Source organism: Clupea harengus, chromosome 21 (assembly GCF_900700415.2).
Source record: "Clupea harengus chromosome 21, Ch_v2.0.2, whole genome shotgun sequence".
Taxonomy (NCBI): Eukaryota; Metazoa; Chordata; class Actinopteri; order Clupeiformes; family Clupeidae; genus Clupea; species Clupea harengus.
The window spans coordinates 1,953,719-1,966,984 of NC_045172.1; the positions used below are offsets into that span (position 1 = coordinate 1,953,719).

The window sequence follows — 13,266 nt, forward strand, 5'->3', positions numbered from 1 at the left end:
TTTCTCATCACAAGAGAAAAGCCTTCTGAAGGTTATCAGATGACACACCCACGTCGATAGGTGGCAGTATGGGAAGTATTGACTCGTTTGAAGTAAAACGACGTCAGCTCATGGATCACCCAAATCAACCTACTACCGGGTCGTGGATAATGTGTTGTCAACAAAATGTCAGGCCACGATCATTTGAGTCTCTGTCTCTGTGATTTAATCAGGTAAGGAGTGTATGGTTATATTAATCATTGACAGTAGTAGGACACACAGACAGTCACGGAAACCCCAGGCACAAATACGGTGATAGTTAACTTGTATGAGTAAGCTTAATATTGTTAATATTGCACGCCATCCCTGTCGGAGTAAGCTGGCTAGCTGGCTCGCAAACCGAGTTAATGTAATCCTTTGCCAGAAAATGAATGGGAATGTAGACACTTGTTTGCAACACTGGTGTAAGTTAAGTTCAACCTAGCGACGATTTTAACCGGAAATCGTTGCAGAATGAATTTGCAGAATGCCTGCGTCAGCTGAGGCTGGGTGTCAGCTGGGACAACATCATTTGTTGCATGTTGACCCGTTTAGCTATGAAAGATTGAACAAGATCTAACGTTAAAACATTATCTTACTTTGCTCGCTAAACAAAACGTATCCGGCATGCTTTCCTAGTTCGCTGTAAGCTTTTGTCTAGCTTTGTATTGTCGGCTTCAAGCTATCCGGCATTTTTTTTTTCTAATTTGCCCCCACATATTTAGTTAATTCTTTGTGTATACTTCTTTCAGTTGTGGTATTAATAAAGTGCATTGTAAGCGTTATGCTTTCCCTTCGAGATGGGGAGCAAACTGTCGCCGCCAATGAACTGTAGGCAGGGGCGTAGTTTTAAACGAATATTTCTCTAAATTGTGCCCATATATTTAGTTTATTCTCTGTGTATACATCTTTCTATTGTAGCAATATATTATAAAAATGGAATACTATATGCATTATGCTTTGCCTTCGAGATGAGGAGAGAAATGTCACCGTCTATGAGCTTTAAACAGGTGCGGAGATTTCTCTAAATTGCGTCCATAGATTTAGTTCACTCTTTGTGTATACATATTTCAGTATATTATAAAAGTGAAATGGTGTAGGCATTATGCCAAACATAAGACGCGCGAATGAGTTCAAACTGATTGAATTGAAGTCGATGGACACCGTAAACTTATGAATAGCTGTGCACAAAAACATTGTTGGATAGTCTTGATGAAGTGAGTTCATAGCGAGGTTGTCTTGTGTAAGCGTGTGACATAATGCTTCTATTGTATTGACACTGACTTGGTGTAATCTGTCTCTCCCCCCCCTCAAACAGATTGCTATGGTCGTTGGTACTGCCATGCGTGTACCTGTGCTTGGTGTTAACGACAACACTCTTCCTGCTTATCCTGGGGGTGCGAGCATGGCTACAAATGAACCGGAAGTCCAGACGGACACGAGACCCAGCTCCTGCTGTGGCGTTCTTCCACCCCTACTGTAATGCTGGAGGTGGAGGGGAGAGGGTTCTGTGGTGCGCCCTCAGAGCACTGCAGAACCGGTGAGGAACTGAGACTGCAGCTTGAAGCACTCACTCTAAACCTGCTGATTCTGTAATATGCCAGGTTCATGTGATCTGTGACGATGCTAAATCTCTATCAATACTTTCTCAGGTACCCAGAAGTGCGGTTTGTGGTGTACACCGGAGACCAAGGTGTGACCGGAGAGCAGATCTTGAACGGCGCTCGGCGGCGCTTCAACATTGCCCTGCCTCGACCCGTTCAGTTTGTGTTCCTCAAGCACCGGCTGCTGGTGGAGGCCAGCCTCTACCCCCACTTCACGCTGCTGGGCCAGAGTGTGGGCTCCATCTTCCTGGCCTGGGAGGCGCTCATTGAGTTTGTGCCAGACCTCTACATCGACTCCATGGGATATGCGTTCACCCTGCCAGTCTTTCGCTACCTGGGGGGCTGCAGGGTGGGCAGCTATGTGCACTATCCCACCATCAGCACAGACATGATGTCGGTGGTGCGAGAGAGGAACCCACGGTGAGACAGGAATGGGGCACATACACACTACTGTCATTTGTATTGCTATGTAGCACTAGTTATGCATAGGTTCAACACTTGGTTGGATCAGACACTCTTGTCTGTGGCCTATATCCAGTAACATTGATCGTTGTGCATCCTACAATTATCATAATACCACATAGTGTAGTGGTTCAGGAGGTAGAGGAATCTCCTCACCAAGTGGATGTGTCCTTGAGCAAGACACTGAACCCCAAACCACTCCCGATGTGCAGGTTGGCACCTTAGATGGTAGCCTTCGCCATCTGTGTGTGAATGGGTAGATATCCGAGGCTTTGAGTGCCCTATGAGTAGAAACGTGCTGTATAAATGCAGTCCATTTACCATGTAGCAAGATGTTTACACATGATGTTTACACAAGATGTTTTCTTTGATCTCAGCTTTAACAATGCAGACTACATCAGCAGTAACCCATTGCTGAGTGCCATTAAGGTGGTGTACTACTGCGCCTTTGCCCTGCTGTATGGGCTGGCTGGATCCTGCAGTGACGTGGTCATGGTCAACTCCACCTGGACGCTGGGCCACATCCTGGCGCTGTGGCGGGCGCCCAACCGCACCAGCGTGGTCTACCCACCCTGTGACGTCCAGTCCTTCCTCAGCGCTCCCCTGGAGGAGGAGGAGGAGGAGGAGGAGGAGCAGAAGGAGCAAAAGGAGCAGAAGGAGCAGAAGGAGGAGGCAGAAGGCAGCAAGTGCCACTCTGTAGTCTCCGTAGGACAGTTCCGGCCCGAGAAGGACCACCGGCTCCAGATCCGGGCCTTCAGGAAACTCCTCGACCGCAAAGGGGGGAGTGCAGGGGGTCGGGAGACGGTGAAGCTGGTGCTGATCGGCGGGTGCCGCAACCAGGAGGATGAAGACCGCGTGCTGATGCTCCGAGGGCTGTGCCAGGAGCTGGGCGTGGCTGACAGGGTGGAGTTCAAACTCAACATTCCCTTCGACGACCTGAAGAAAGAGCTGACAGAGGCCACCGTCGGCCTGCACACCATGTGGAATGAACACTTTGGCATCGGTAAGGAGAAAGCACTCGCTGTCTTCCAGGGATAGTTATTTAGCTTAACTCATCCTCTTGACTGTTGATATGGATCTGTACATATGTATCTCATACATTTAGGGGTCAGACTGTAGATGGCAGAAGTTGTACAGGTGCAAGCTGTTAACTTGGTGAAACAGTCCTGAAATAGCATTGTGAAATATGTGCAAAAAAAGTCTACCAGTCGACTACTATTCATTTTTTTTGACAGCCAGCTCAATATGGTTAATGAATGAATGAATGAATGAATGAATGAATATTCCATGTGGTGTGTGTTTTACACAGAGCCATAAGATGAAGTGTGTGTTTTACACAGAGCCATAAGATGAAGTGTGTGTTTTACACAGAGCCATAAGATGAAGTGTGTGTTTTACACAGAGCCATAAGATGAAGTGTGTGTTTTACACAGAGCCATAAGATGAAGTGTGTGTTATACACAGAGCCATAAGATGAAGTGTGTGTTATACACAGAGCCATAAGATGAAGTGTGTGTTATACACAGAGCCATAAGATGAAGTGTGTGTTTTACACAGAGCCATAAGATGAAGTGTGTGTTTTACACAGAGCCATAAGATGAAGTGTGTGTTATACACAGAGCCATAAGATGAAGTGTGTGTTATACACAGAGCCATAAGATGAAGTGTGTGTTATACACAGAGCCATAAGATGAAGTGTCTGTAGTCCCATGAGATGGATGCTGACTAGTATCTCTCCCTCCAGGTGTGGTGGAGTGCATGGCAGCTGGCACAGTCATCCTGGCCCACAAATCTGGCGGTCCTAAGCTGGATATCGTGGTTCCATACGAGGGTGGGCAGACGGGATTCATGGCAGACGACGAGGACAGCTACGCGGACGCCATGGAACGGATCCTCTCCCTGACTCCGTCCGAGCGCATGGAGATCCGCCGCCGGGCACGGCAGTCCGTCGCCCGCTTCTCCGATCAGGAGTTTGAGGCGTCCTTCCTGGCGGCCATGGAACCACTGATGGGAACACTAGAACGCTGAGAGGACGGATGAGGAGAGACTGACATGATTCCTGGACAAATGAGGGACTGGATGGACCCAGCCATGAATGGGTGAAAGGATGCATGCTCACATGCGGATATGCATACGCTATCTACCCACCTGTCCTACATTAGAGAACTTCAGTGGGACAAGCACTTGCTCCTGCTGCTTCTCACACCCACACCACAGCATTCCATCCCTGAGTTCTCACACACTAGATCCTGGCAATAAAACATGGATGGCAGACTGATATGTTGTTATAAGTGTAATCCAATACTTTACACACCACACCTTTTAGGGTTCAGTTTTCTTGACTTTTGTAGGTTTAGATGAATTAACTGAGTTTTACTTGGGGGGTGAGAGAAACGTATCTAGAGTAAAAGGCAGACTGCTCCATCTAGTGGCTGAGAGTGGCTGCAGAGTTACGTCCAGTACAGCCAGCCAGTGTGTCCGAGTATGTGGACATCAGACTGAACTTCATTGTTTTGTTTATCGTCCTGTCAATGTTTTATGATGGCTTAAACCACAAAACATGGTGGCCCAGTTTTCTGTTTGTATTGCATCACTTTGTGTTACTGCATTCCCTAAAGCATCTGTTGTTTCAGGCTCTGGTCGTGATATTTGAACTCTCTGACTGTGTCCTTTCAGTTAGGTGAACTAGTGAACTTACCGTTTGGTTTCTCCTCTATCTTTTGATAAATGGCAACTCTGTCTTTTGTTACAGTGCTATCTATCAGTGCTCAAGTCAGTTTGGCTTCATGTACGTGTCAACTGGGAAAGTGAATGTGCTTTCTGAAATGATGAATTAAATGAATGTATTTCCAAAATAAATTATTTCACAATAGCAGTGTTCTTTCATCTTTTGAAGGGGGTTTCTATTGCTTTCACAGCCTGTGGAATGTTTTATCAGGCTTAAGAAGTGGGTGTGAAGCCACCACTGCAAAAAAGACTCTTCCTGTAAATCATATTTAAACAAATGAAAATGTGCTCATCTGTGTTTTATTGGGCATCTTGAAAATACATATTACGAACATTAAAAAGCTCTGTGTCGGTAGTGAGATTTAACATCTGATAAATCTGTCCTCAGTCACAGATTAGATTTGCAATGTCAGAGAAAGAGTGTGAGGAGAAGGTTGAACACATGGACAAACATCCCTCCAGCTGCCAGTGTGGGTGTGAGTGCAGTTAAGGACAGTGGAGTTTATGCGCTGACCCCCACCGACGAGGCTGCCAAGTTGAACAGGTCACTGTACCGGGAAGTGAGGAGAAGAGGGGGCAGAGCAGAGAAGAGAGCTATTTAAGAAAGCTAGAATTGTGCAGCTCTTTTAAACGGCGAGCAAGATGAACGTCGCAGCTGCGTCTCTGGTGCTGCTCCTGAGTCTCGGAGCCTCAGGTGAGTACACGTGAGCACAAGGTCATGAGAATGAGCCAGAATGAGACAGTAAACACACAGTAAACATCAGGTCTGTGAGTCATGCTCTCATGTTTAACTGTGAATAACACTATCTGGCTTCAAGTGGCATTACATGGTACAGTGCTGTTTTGTGTATAGTGTTACTGACTATGATACTTTTCTGATAAATGATTTCCTAATATCCAAGGGTACATTTCATTGTAGAGGTTTCTGCTCTGAAGACTAGCTGCTCTCAGGGATTGTTTTAGCAATGTAGCTTGAAGCACACAGAAATGCTCTGGTTATGTCATCTGTATTCTGTGACTTCCACCCCCCACAGGCTTCCCATTAGCCCAATGGAATCTGGCTCCTCTGGCCGACAAGGCCATCCAGATGTCTCTGGGTCAGGTCAACGCTCAGTATGGGAGACAGCATCTCTTCAGATTGACCAAGGGTTCCGTCAAGAGGGTGAGAACATCTTAATGCCTCATGTCTGTTCTTGTGTTCCCACCTGCACCGTACTAAACCCAGCTCATCAAAGTGTTCTACATCACTTGTTTACAGGTGGTTCCCATGGGGATGAACACACATGACCTGCTCATGAATTTCGCCGTGAGGGAGACAGACTGTCTGAAGACCTCTGGATCAGATCCTCTGAACTGCAATTTCCGCAGAGGCTTCTTTGTGGTATGAGTCCCCTCTCTTCTCCTCTCAGCAATAACCCTCTAAGGGCTCAAAGCTCCAGGTTCTGGAGCTCAAAATGTAGACTGACCAGTGACCACCAGTGAGGCGGGGGGGGGGGGGGGGGGACCGGTCCCAAGTAGAGCATTGCCTTGCAATCCAGACACCTGTCCTTGCTTTGTTTCACATTCCTTTGAACACATAACTGCTAGATCAAAATGCATGTTTAAGTACACTGTGTTCGTTTAGCCAGCCCAAGTGGCTTTGCCATAGCTCTCTTGTAAATGGGAAAAGGGGCAAAAGTCGAAAGGACATAAATATACACACGTTTCTATCGTGATCAGTATGTCTTTGGGCCGATGTACTAATGGAGTGATGTTGACCAATACCAATTCAAGTTCACTGAGTTCACAGCTGGGGTTCGCTGTCAGAAGCAGGGGGGGGGGGGGGGCTCAGACTGTAGACAGACTGAGTGCATGGTTCAGCAACCGCCGTGGTTACTGTGGAGAACCAGTGTTCAAATGATAGTCTCGATCATTTAACTGGTATTTGTTTTTGGGAAACGTACCCCAGTTCGAGTCTGGCTGAGGTGCTGCCAAATCCTAAAGGATGATGCAATCCAGCCCAGTGTTCTTTTACAGCCATTATGATGACTTAATGAGCCCAGAGAGGATTTTTACATTATTTAATGTTTGGTATTCTGACCTGGATCTTTTTTTTTAAATAGTAATGAAGTGGTCTATTTGGAGCCATTTCTTGGGGTGTTCAATCTGATTTGAGATGTAATCACAACTCTTGCAATAATGAGACATTTTAAATTGTATTAAAAGTCATTGTTTGGTTTAGAATGTTTAGGCAAATATTTATCATTATTGCTGAATGTTTTACATCTTTCTTCAGCAACAACCAAATTAATTTCATATTACTGGAGTATTTAATCTTCTGGTCAGAAGCCTCGGCATCTCTTCTGTTTTTTTTTATTGTTTTCCTTTCAGAGACTAGACAAACATAAATCTCCTTCCTGGTACTGGAAACCTCCTAATGTTATCTACTGCTTTCCCCCCCCCACCTTCTCATCTTGACCCCATCTCAGACTGGAGCCTCCTGTAACTCCCGCGTGCGTGTATCTGGTGAGAATGCCCAGCTCGTCACCCTCAGGTGCAGCCAGGACAGCTCCAGCTCCGAATCCAGCAGTGAAGAGGTGGGAGACAGTGATCTAGGGCTCTAAAGAAAGACAGCCAATAGCCTCAAATACAATGTTATTATCTAAAAATGAATGGCAAAGTTAACTGAGAGTAACATGTTAAAATAAAGCAGCATTTTATTCTCTACACTTCAGCCTTTCGGTGCTTTCTAACCTCATCATTGTTGTCTGCCAGGTTGGGAGAGGGACATGGGTTTATAACCCGTTTGCTCCAAGAGGTACGTCAGTCTGAATTTCTGTTTGCTCAAGAGACCTTCTGAGGTCTACTCCCCTCTCAGTCTGGTGGAGCGCGGTCAGCCTGGCGCAGAGCACTATGATCAAGCCTGCAGGGACACTCCGATAAACAGCTGCCTGCTGCTCTCTCTCGACGGAGATGGGGCCGTTTCCAAGACATTTGATATTGTGAACTGTGAATGTGCAACATTTGCAGCATTTTGTAAAAGTACAGCATGCAGAGGAGTTCTCTACTGTGCTTCATTATGGAATGGTTGATGTATTTGTCTGATTCACTGAGACTTTTGTATTGCTTCCTCAGAGCCCACAATCGCTCCATTTGTGGACATTCCCACTAGTGGCCTGCAAGAGCAGCCCGGAAACCCCCTCAACAGATACAATGATATTAACCCGGGCAGGGGCCCCCCTCGAGGAGATAACTGGAGCAACCACCTGGAGTAGGTCAGAAAATGAACAGAGCAGAAATCACCTGGAATGTCCTCCATCATATAGTATAGTTCCTGTTTCCAGTAAAGGTTCACCACTCAGCTTTAGCTCAGTATGAATAACATCATTCAAGAACACAGTATTATACTTGATTAAGCACTGGGATTGTATCAGCACAGGGGAATGTAAACATGTCATTTCCTGTTTCTTTCTTTCTTAAATAAACACCATAATATTCTCTGACAAACTGATAATCTGTCCCTCTGTCACTGACACAATCTGAGATTAAGACAAAGAAGACACATACAGGGAGGTTTGTTTTCAACATGTATATATTGATCTTACATTGAAATGCATTTATATAGTGATTTTATCTTATAAGCAGAGACACTTTGACTTCATTTCCCCGTTATGATTTTTCAGAGATGTCCGATATTGGTCCCAGATAGGCTTCCAAACTTCAATACCGGTTATGTAATGCTTGATTCGGTCACGTATAGGCAATAACTTTGAAATATGCATGAACATTTTAAATCCGGTATCCGTCTAATGGAAATATGTGTAGATCATATATTCAGAGTCAGGACACGGGCAGCCGTGTTTACGGTCTCGATGGAGCACCCGTGATGCGTCTCCTTTGCGGCTTCTTCGAATCCTCCGTTTTAGTGCAGGCGCACCCACTTCTCAGGCCACGGGTTTGGACCTCGACAGCAACGGTGGTGTGTAGAGCGATGGCATGATTTCCCAAAGCTAATACTATATTAATGCTATTTTCATGAATTATGGTACCTTCAAAATAAAAGGCTTTACAATTATTGTCAAATTGACCTCTCTCAGCATGCTGATCAAGCAGCAGGAAATAGCTGCTTACAGGCGAACGGAAGTAATGACTTCAACAACCTACATATTCTGTCCAAAGGTCCAGTCAGTGGAAGGCAGAGTTACAGGCAGGCGAAGCAGCTGGAAAAGGTTATTTTTTTCCTTTTTTGTACAGACAGATACTGCAGTGATGACAGAAATTAGAGATTAAAAAGAACAAGGCTGAAACCATCACAGCACACAATACATCCAAATATGGGTGACAAATAGCATTTGTTAACGTTGAAACACTTTTCCCCGCGGCTTGATTGAGATTGCCTGGTGAGATATAGTCAGTAGCTTCTATTTGTATGGCAATCCACTCAAGCTCTATCAAATGTGTTCCAAGTGTTAGAATGCTACAAACACACCTCCGACCCCACATCTGGTTACATCCAACAACTACAGACTTCCTTCCATCTCCTCTTGGGCTTCACCATTTTAAATTCAAAACTTCTTGTCAAGGTATACACCATCCTCTGACCTAAATCCTCACGTTTTCCTTCCCTCCCTCTATCCATCACACTGTCTAAGTAAGGGCACCTCGAAAAATCCTCCTTCATCTGTGGTCCTTGGCCGACTGTAGAGTCCTTCAGAAAGCATGAGACAAGCTTACAATTTCGGAGAACATTCTAGAAATCACGTAACAAAGCATTTGAATGACTGGTCTGGGTAGAGTCTGAGCACACTTGCAGTCTGTTTGCAGTCTCAGTCTAAGGTGAAGGACGTCTCCGCCCACACACCTCCTCACCACAGACCGTCTCGAAAGGCATCTTGTCCAGTACTCATCAGTCAGTCCTAACAGTAAAATAACACAATCTCTTCAAATATTAAATACATTTTCATATATAAAAAAAAGGCTAAAAACAAAAAACCCACCCCTTTACCCCATGTACACACACACACACACACACACACAACCAGAAATGTCTGCGATAGGTCCACACAGCAAGAACGTGTCCAAGAGAAGTCACTCGTAAGCTTGGATTGGTCACCCATTGCTCCGAATCCAGTTGAAGTTATGAAGATATGAGAAGAGAGTCTATCTTTTCAGTGTTAATGTATTAATAGATAATGATATTGGATTACTGTTAAGAATGCTGTTCCACCACAAAAAACCTTTGAGAGGCTTCATGGCAGATGGTTGAGAAGAAGCACTCGACTGATGTCTTGTATAGACCCTTTTCTTGCTGTCAGTCAGTGAGTAGCTAGGCTTGTCTCGTTGGCTAGTTCGTGAGTTTGGTGCCGTTGTCCCGTTTGGGCGGTGCCGGGGGGGGCCCCTTTCGCAGCGTTGCATAGCCTGAGATGTTCCCTGATGAGTAGCCCCCCCCCGCTGCCGTTCCCCTGCTGGTCCAGCAGCAGCTCCAGAGGGGGTGGGGGCAGCGCCATGTCATCCATGGTTGCCATGACTGCCGGCTCGGGGTTGGCGAGCGAGCCCTGCCGACTCCCCGACTTGCGCCTGAGCGTCCGGTGGAGGTCATCCAGGAAGTTGGGCTGGCCTTTGGGGGAGGTGGGTGGGGACAGCGGGCGATGAACCTCCATCGCCGTGGGGATGGGGGCGCTGCCGTTGCTACGGCGAGCCAGCGTGGGGGGCGGGGTCTTCTTCAAGGAGGCCCGGCCAGCACTCCAGATGTTGTTGCTGTTGGACGAGGACTGGGGCTGGGGGTTCACCACGGCCACTCGGGAGGCACTGCCATGGAGGTCAGTGGGCAGAGGGGGAGGCGGGGGCAGGTAATTGTCCACTGGGGGAGGGGGGAAGGAGAAGTCACACTCCGGAGGTGGAGGGGAGGGGAAGTCGCTCCCCACTTTCCCCACTTTGGACTGCAGGGCCGGGGGCAGGTGGCCCAGGTTGAGCTTCCCCGGTTTGGGAGGCGCAGGCGGCCCCGAGGAGAGCGACCCGGAGGGGCTGGACCGGCTGACCAGGTTCTCCAGCCGCGCCCGGGCCTCCAGGTACTCAGCGGACGAGTCGGCCTTGATGCTGGAGTTGCGCTGGGGAGTTGGCGGAGGTTTCTTGAAGGAGCCCGTGGGGGATTTCTTTACAGGCGAACTCCCACCTTTGGGCAAGGTCATGGGAGGCAAGGGTGGAGGTGGAGGCAGAGCCGGCCCGGGCCCTGGTGGAGGTGGAGGAGGAGGAGGAGGAGGTGGAGGAGGAGGTGGAGCCAGCCCAGGCCCTGGTGCAGGTGGAGGTAGAGCTGGCCCAGGCCCTGGTGGAGGTGGAGGAGGAGGAGGAGGAGGAGGAGGAGGAGGAGGAGGTGGAGCCAGCCCAGGCCCTGGTGCAGGTGGAGGAGGAGGAGGAGGAGGAGGTGGTGCAGGAGCTGGGGGGAAGCCGAGGCTATTATCTGGAGGGGGTGGGGGGAACTCTGGAGCCTGGGTCTGGACACCTCCTCCTCTCTGCCACTTGGGCTTGGCCTTAACCGTAGGGGGCGACTGTGGCGCCTTGAGGCTGTCCACGTGATTGGTGGACGCTCCTGGAAACTGACTGGCGAGCTGTTTGACCAGAGAGGATGAGGCAGTGGCCCTGGAGATGCTGTGCTGTTTGGGGAGGGTGGGCGGCGGCTGGCTCTTCACGGGGGCTGACGAGAGTGCAGGAGGAGGAGGCGGCGGGGGAGGAGGAGGGCTGGGAGCAGGCAGGGGAGCAACTGCAGTGGGAAACACTGCTGGCCCCGGAGGTTTACGGGCCGTCTGAGGGGGGAAGACTTTGGGTGGGGCGGAAGGTGGGAAGACCACCTGGAGGGGAGGAGGCGGTGGTGGAGGAGGGGGTGGTGGGGCGTGAGCCTGTAGCTGTTGAGGGGGCAAGGGGGGTGCAGGAGGTGGTGGCGGAGGAGGCGGTGGAGGAGGTGGAGGGGGAGGAGGAGCAGACTGCGTCGGCAGCTGGGGAGGTGGTGAGGGGGAGAGGTCAGGGGGAGGAGATGGGAACCTCTGGTAGCCGTTGGCAGAGGGCTTAGGGGGGACGTGTGCCACCGGAGGGCCTGGAGGTGGGGGAGGCGGGGGGAAGCCGTTGCTCTTCGGCGGTGGAGGTGGCATGTGGGCTCCAGCCGCAGGCCCACGCTTCAGCACCGCCATGGCCGACCCCGGAGCAGGCAGGCTGGCTGGAGGGGGAGGAGGAGGCGGTGGGGGAGGGGGCGTGTTAGCCGCCTGTGGCCAGGCAGCGGTGTTGAGCTGGGGCTTGGCTGCCTGAGGAGGTGGGGTGGGGAGCTGGGCGGCGTGAGGCTGCCGTGAGGAGGCGCCCTCCTTCTGCTGCAGGCGTGTGATGGTGCTGTACTTGGCAAAGACGGTGGGGTTGCTGGAGTGGTGGTGGTGCGGGGTGCTGCTGAAGGCTGGAGGAGGAACGCTGCACACGGGCGGTGGGGGAGGAGGGGGAGGGGGAGGCGGAGGTGGGGAGGGCTGAGGGGGAGGCGCACACACCACTGGGGTCATGGGCTGAGTTTGGGCTGCAGGCTGGACCTCAGTAGGGGTCTGGAGCGGAACCTGACTCTGGGGGGGAAGACATGGAGGCTGAGGGGTGGGTGGGGCAGGTGGAGGCTGAGGGGTGGGTGGAGAGGGGGGCTGAAGGATATGAGGGGTGGGTGGGAGTGGAGGGATATATGCAGTAGGTAGGGGTTGAGGGGCAGGTGGAGCTGGGGGTACATGTGGAATAGATGGGGGTAGAGGGGCGTGTGGGGTGGATGGGGGTGGAGGGGCGTGTGGGGTGGATGGGGGTGGAGGGGCGTGTGGGGTAGATGGGGGTGGAGGGGCGTGTGGGGTAGATGGGGGTGGAGGGGCGTGTGGGGTGGACTGTGGTAGAGGGGCGTGTGGGGTAGGTGGGGGTTGATGGCTGAGGGGAACAGGTTGGGGCTGGGGCACATGTGTGGCAGGTGGGGGCTGGGGCACATGTGTGGCAGGTGGGGGCTGGGGCACATGTGTGACAGGTGGGGGCTGAGGCGTGTGTGGGGGGTGTGGGGGATGTGAGCTCTGGTGGTGAGAGGACTGATGGGAGTGGGAGCTGTGGGAGGTGTGGGAGATGCTGGATGATCTGCTCGACTCAGACCTCATCTGAAAAAGGAAAGAGAAACGGGTCAGAGCCTTGTTTAAAGCATACTGGTGTCTAGCCTAGCGCCTAGCACTGCATGTTCTCCACCTCTCTTTACTCCACTGCATCCATATGTCAATGGCCCACTGAATTAGTCTAGCCTATTGAGTAGGGGTGGGAAAAAAAAAAAAAATCGATTCTTCGATTTCTCTCGATTCTCTCTAGAACGATTCTGTCTCGATTCAGAAAAGTTCATAATCGATTTTTTAATTAAAAAAGAATATCTTTTTACACATCCATTTTGTGTTGAAATGCAAGCTGCATCGATTATTGCATTGTTCATTGAAAG

The 13,266-nt window shown here is 49.8% G+C and overlaps 3 protein-coding genes across 3 annotated transcripts in view; 2 read left to right on the forward strand and 1 right to left on the reverse strand.

Annotated features, from left to right (window-relative positions):
• Positions 1–64: 64 nt before the first annotated feature.
• On the forward strand, positions 65–4,956 carry alg11 (ALG11 alpha-1,2-mannosyltransferase). The gene is made up of 5 exons (XM_012816434.3): positions 65–212; positions 1,337–1,558; positions 1,671–2,042; positions 2,462–3,087; positions 3,829–4,956. Exons 1-5 carry the CDS (start codon positions 166–168, stop codon positions 4,110–4,112), a joined length of 1,551 nt encoding a protein of 516 aa, XP_012671888.2. The 5' UTR covers positions 65–165; the 3' UTR covers positions 4,113–4,956.
• Positions 4,957–5,345: 389 nt separating this feature from the next.
• On the forward strand, positions 5,346–8,297 carry spp2 (secreted phosphoprotein 2). The gene is made up of 6 exons (XM_012816436.3): positions 5,346–5,505; positions 5,846–5,973; positions 6,070–6,192; positions 7,280–7,387; positions 7,566–7,608; positions 7,926–8,297. The coding sequence occupies exons 1-6, from the start codon at positions 5,454–5,456 to the stop codon at positions 8,063–8,065; spliced, it is 594 nt and encodes a 197-aa protein (XP_012671890.2). The 5' UTR covers positions 5,346–5,453; the 3' UTR covers positions 8,066–8,297.
• Positions 8,298–8,364: 67 nt separating this feature from the next.
• The window catches only part of raph1b (Ras association (RalGDS/AF-6) and pleckstrin homology domains 1b), a 37,022-nt gene continuing 32,120 nt past the window's right edge, over positions 8,365–13,266 (reverse strand). Inside the window, exons 14-16 of the mRNA XM_031559149.1 lie at positions 12,691–12,940; positions 11,164–12,525; positions 8,365–11,112 (exon numbers count right to left, since the gene is read on the reverse strand). Coding sequence (XP_031415009.1) covers positions 10,106–11,112; positions 11,164–12,525; positions 12,691–12,940 — 2,619 coding nt within the window. The 3' untranslated portion in view covers positions 8,365–10,105. The remainder of the gene's footprint in view (positions 11,113–11,163; positions 12,526–12,690; positions 12,941–13,266) is intronic.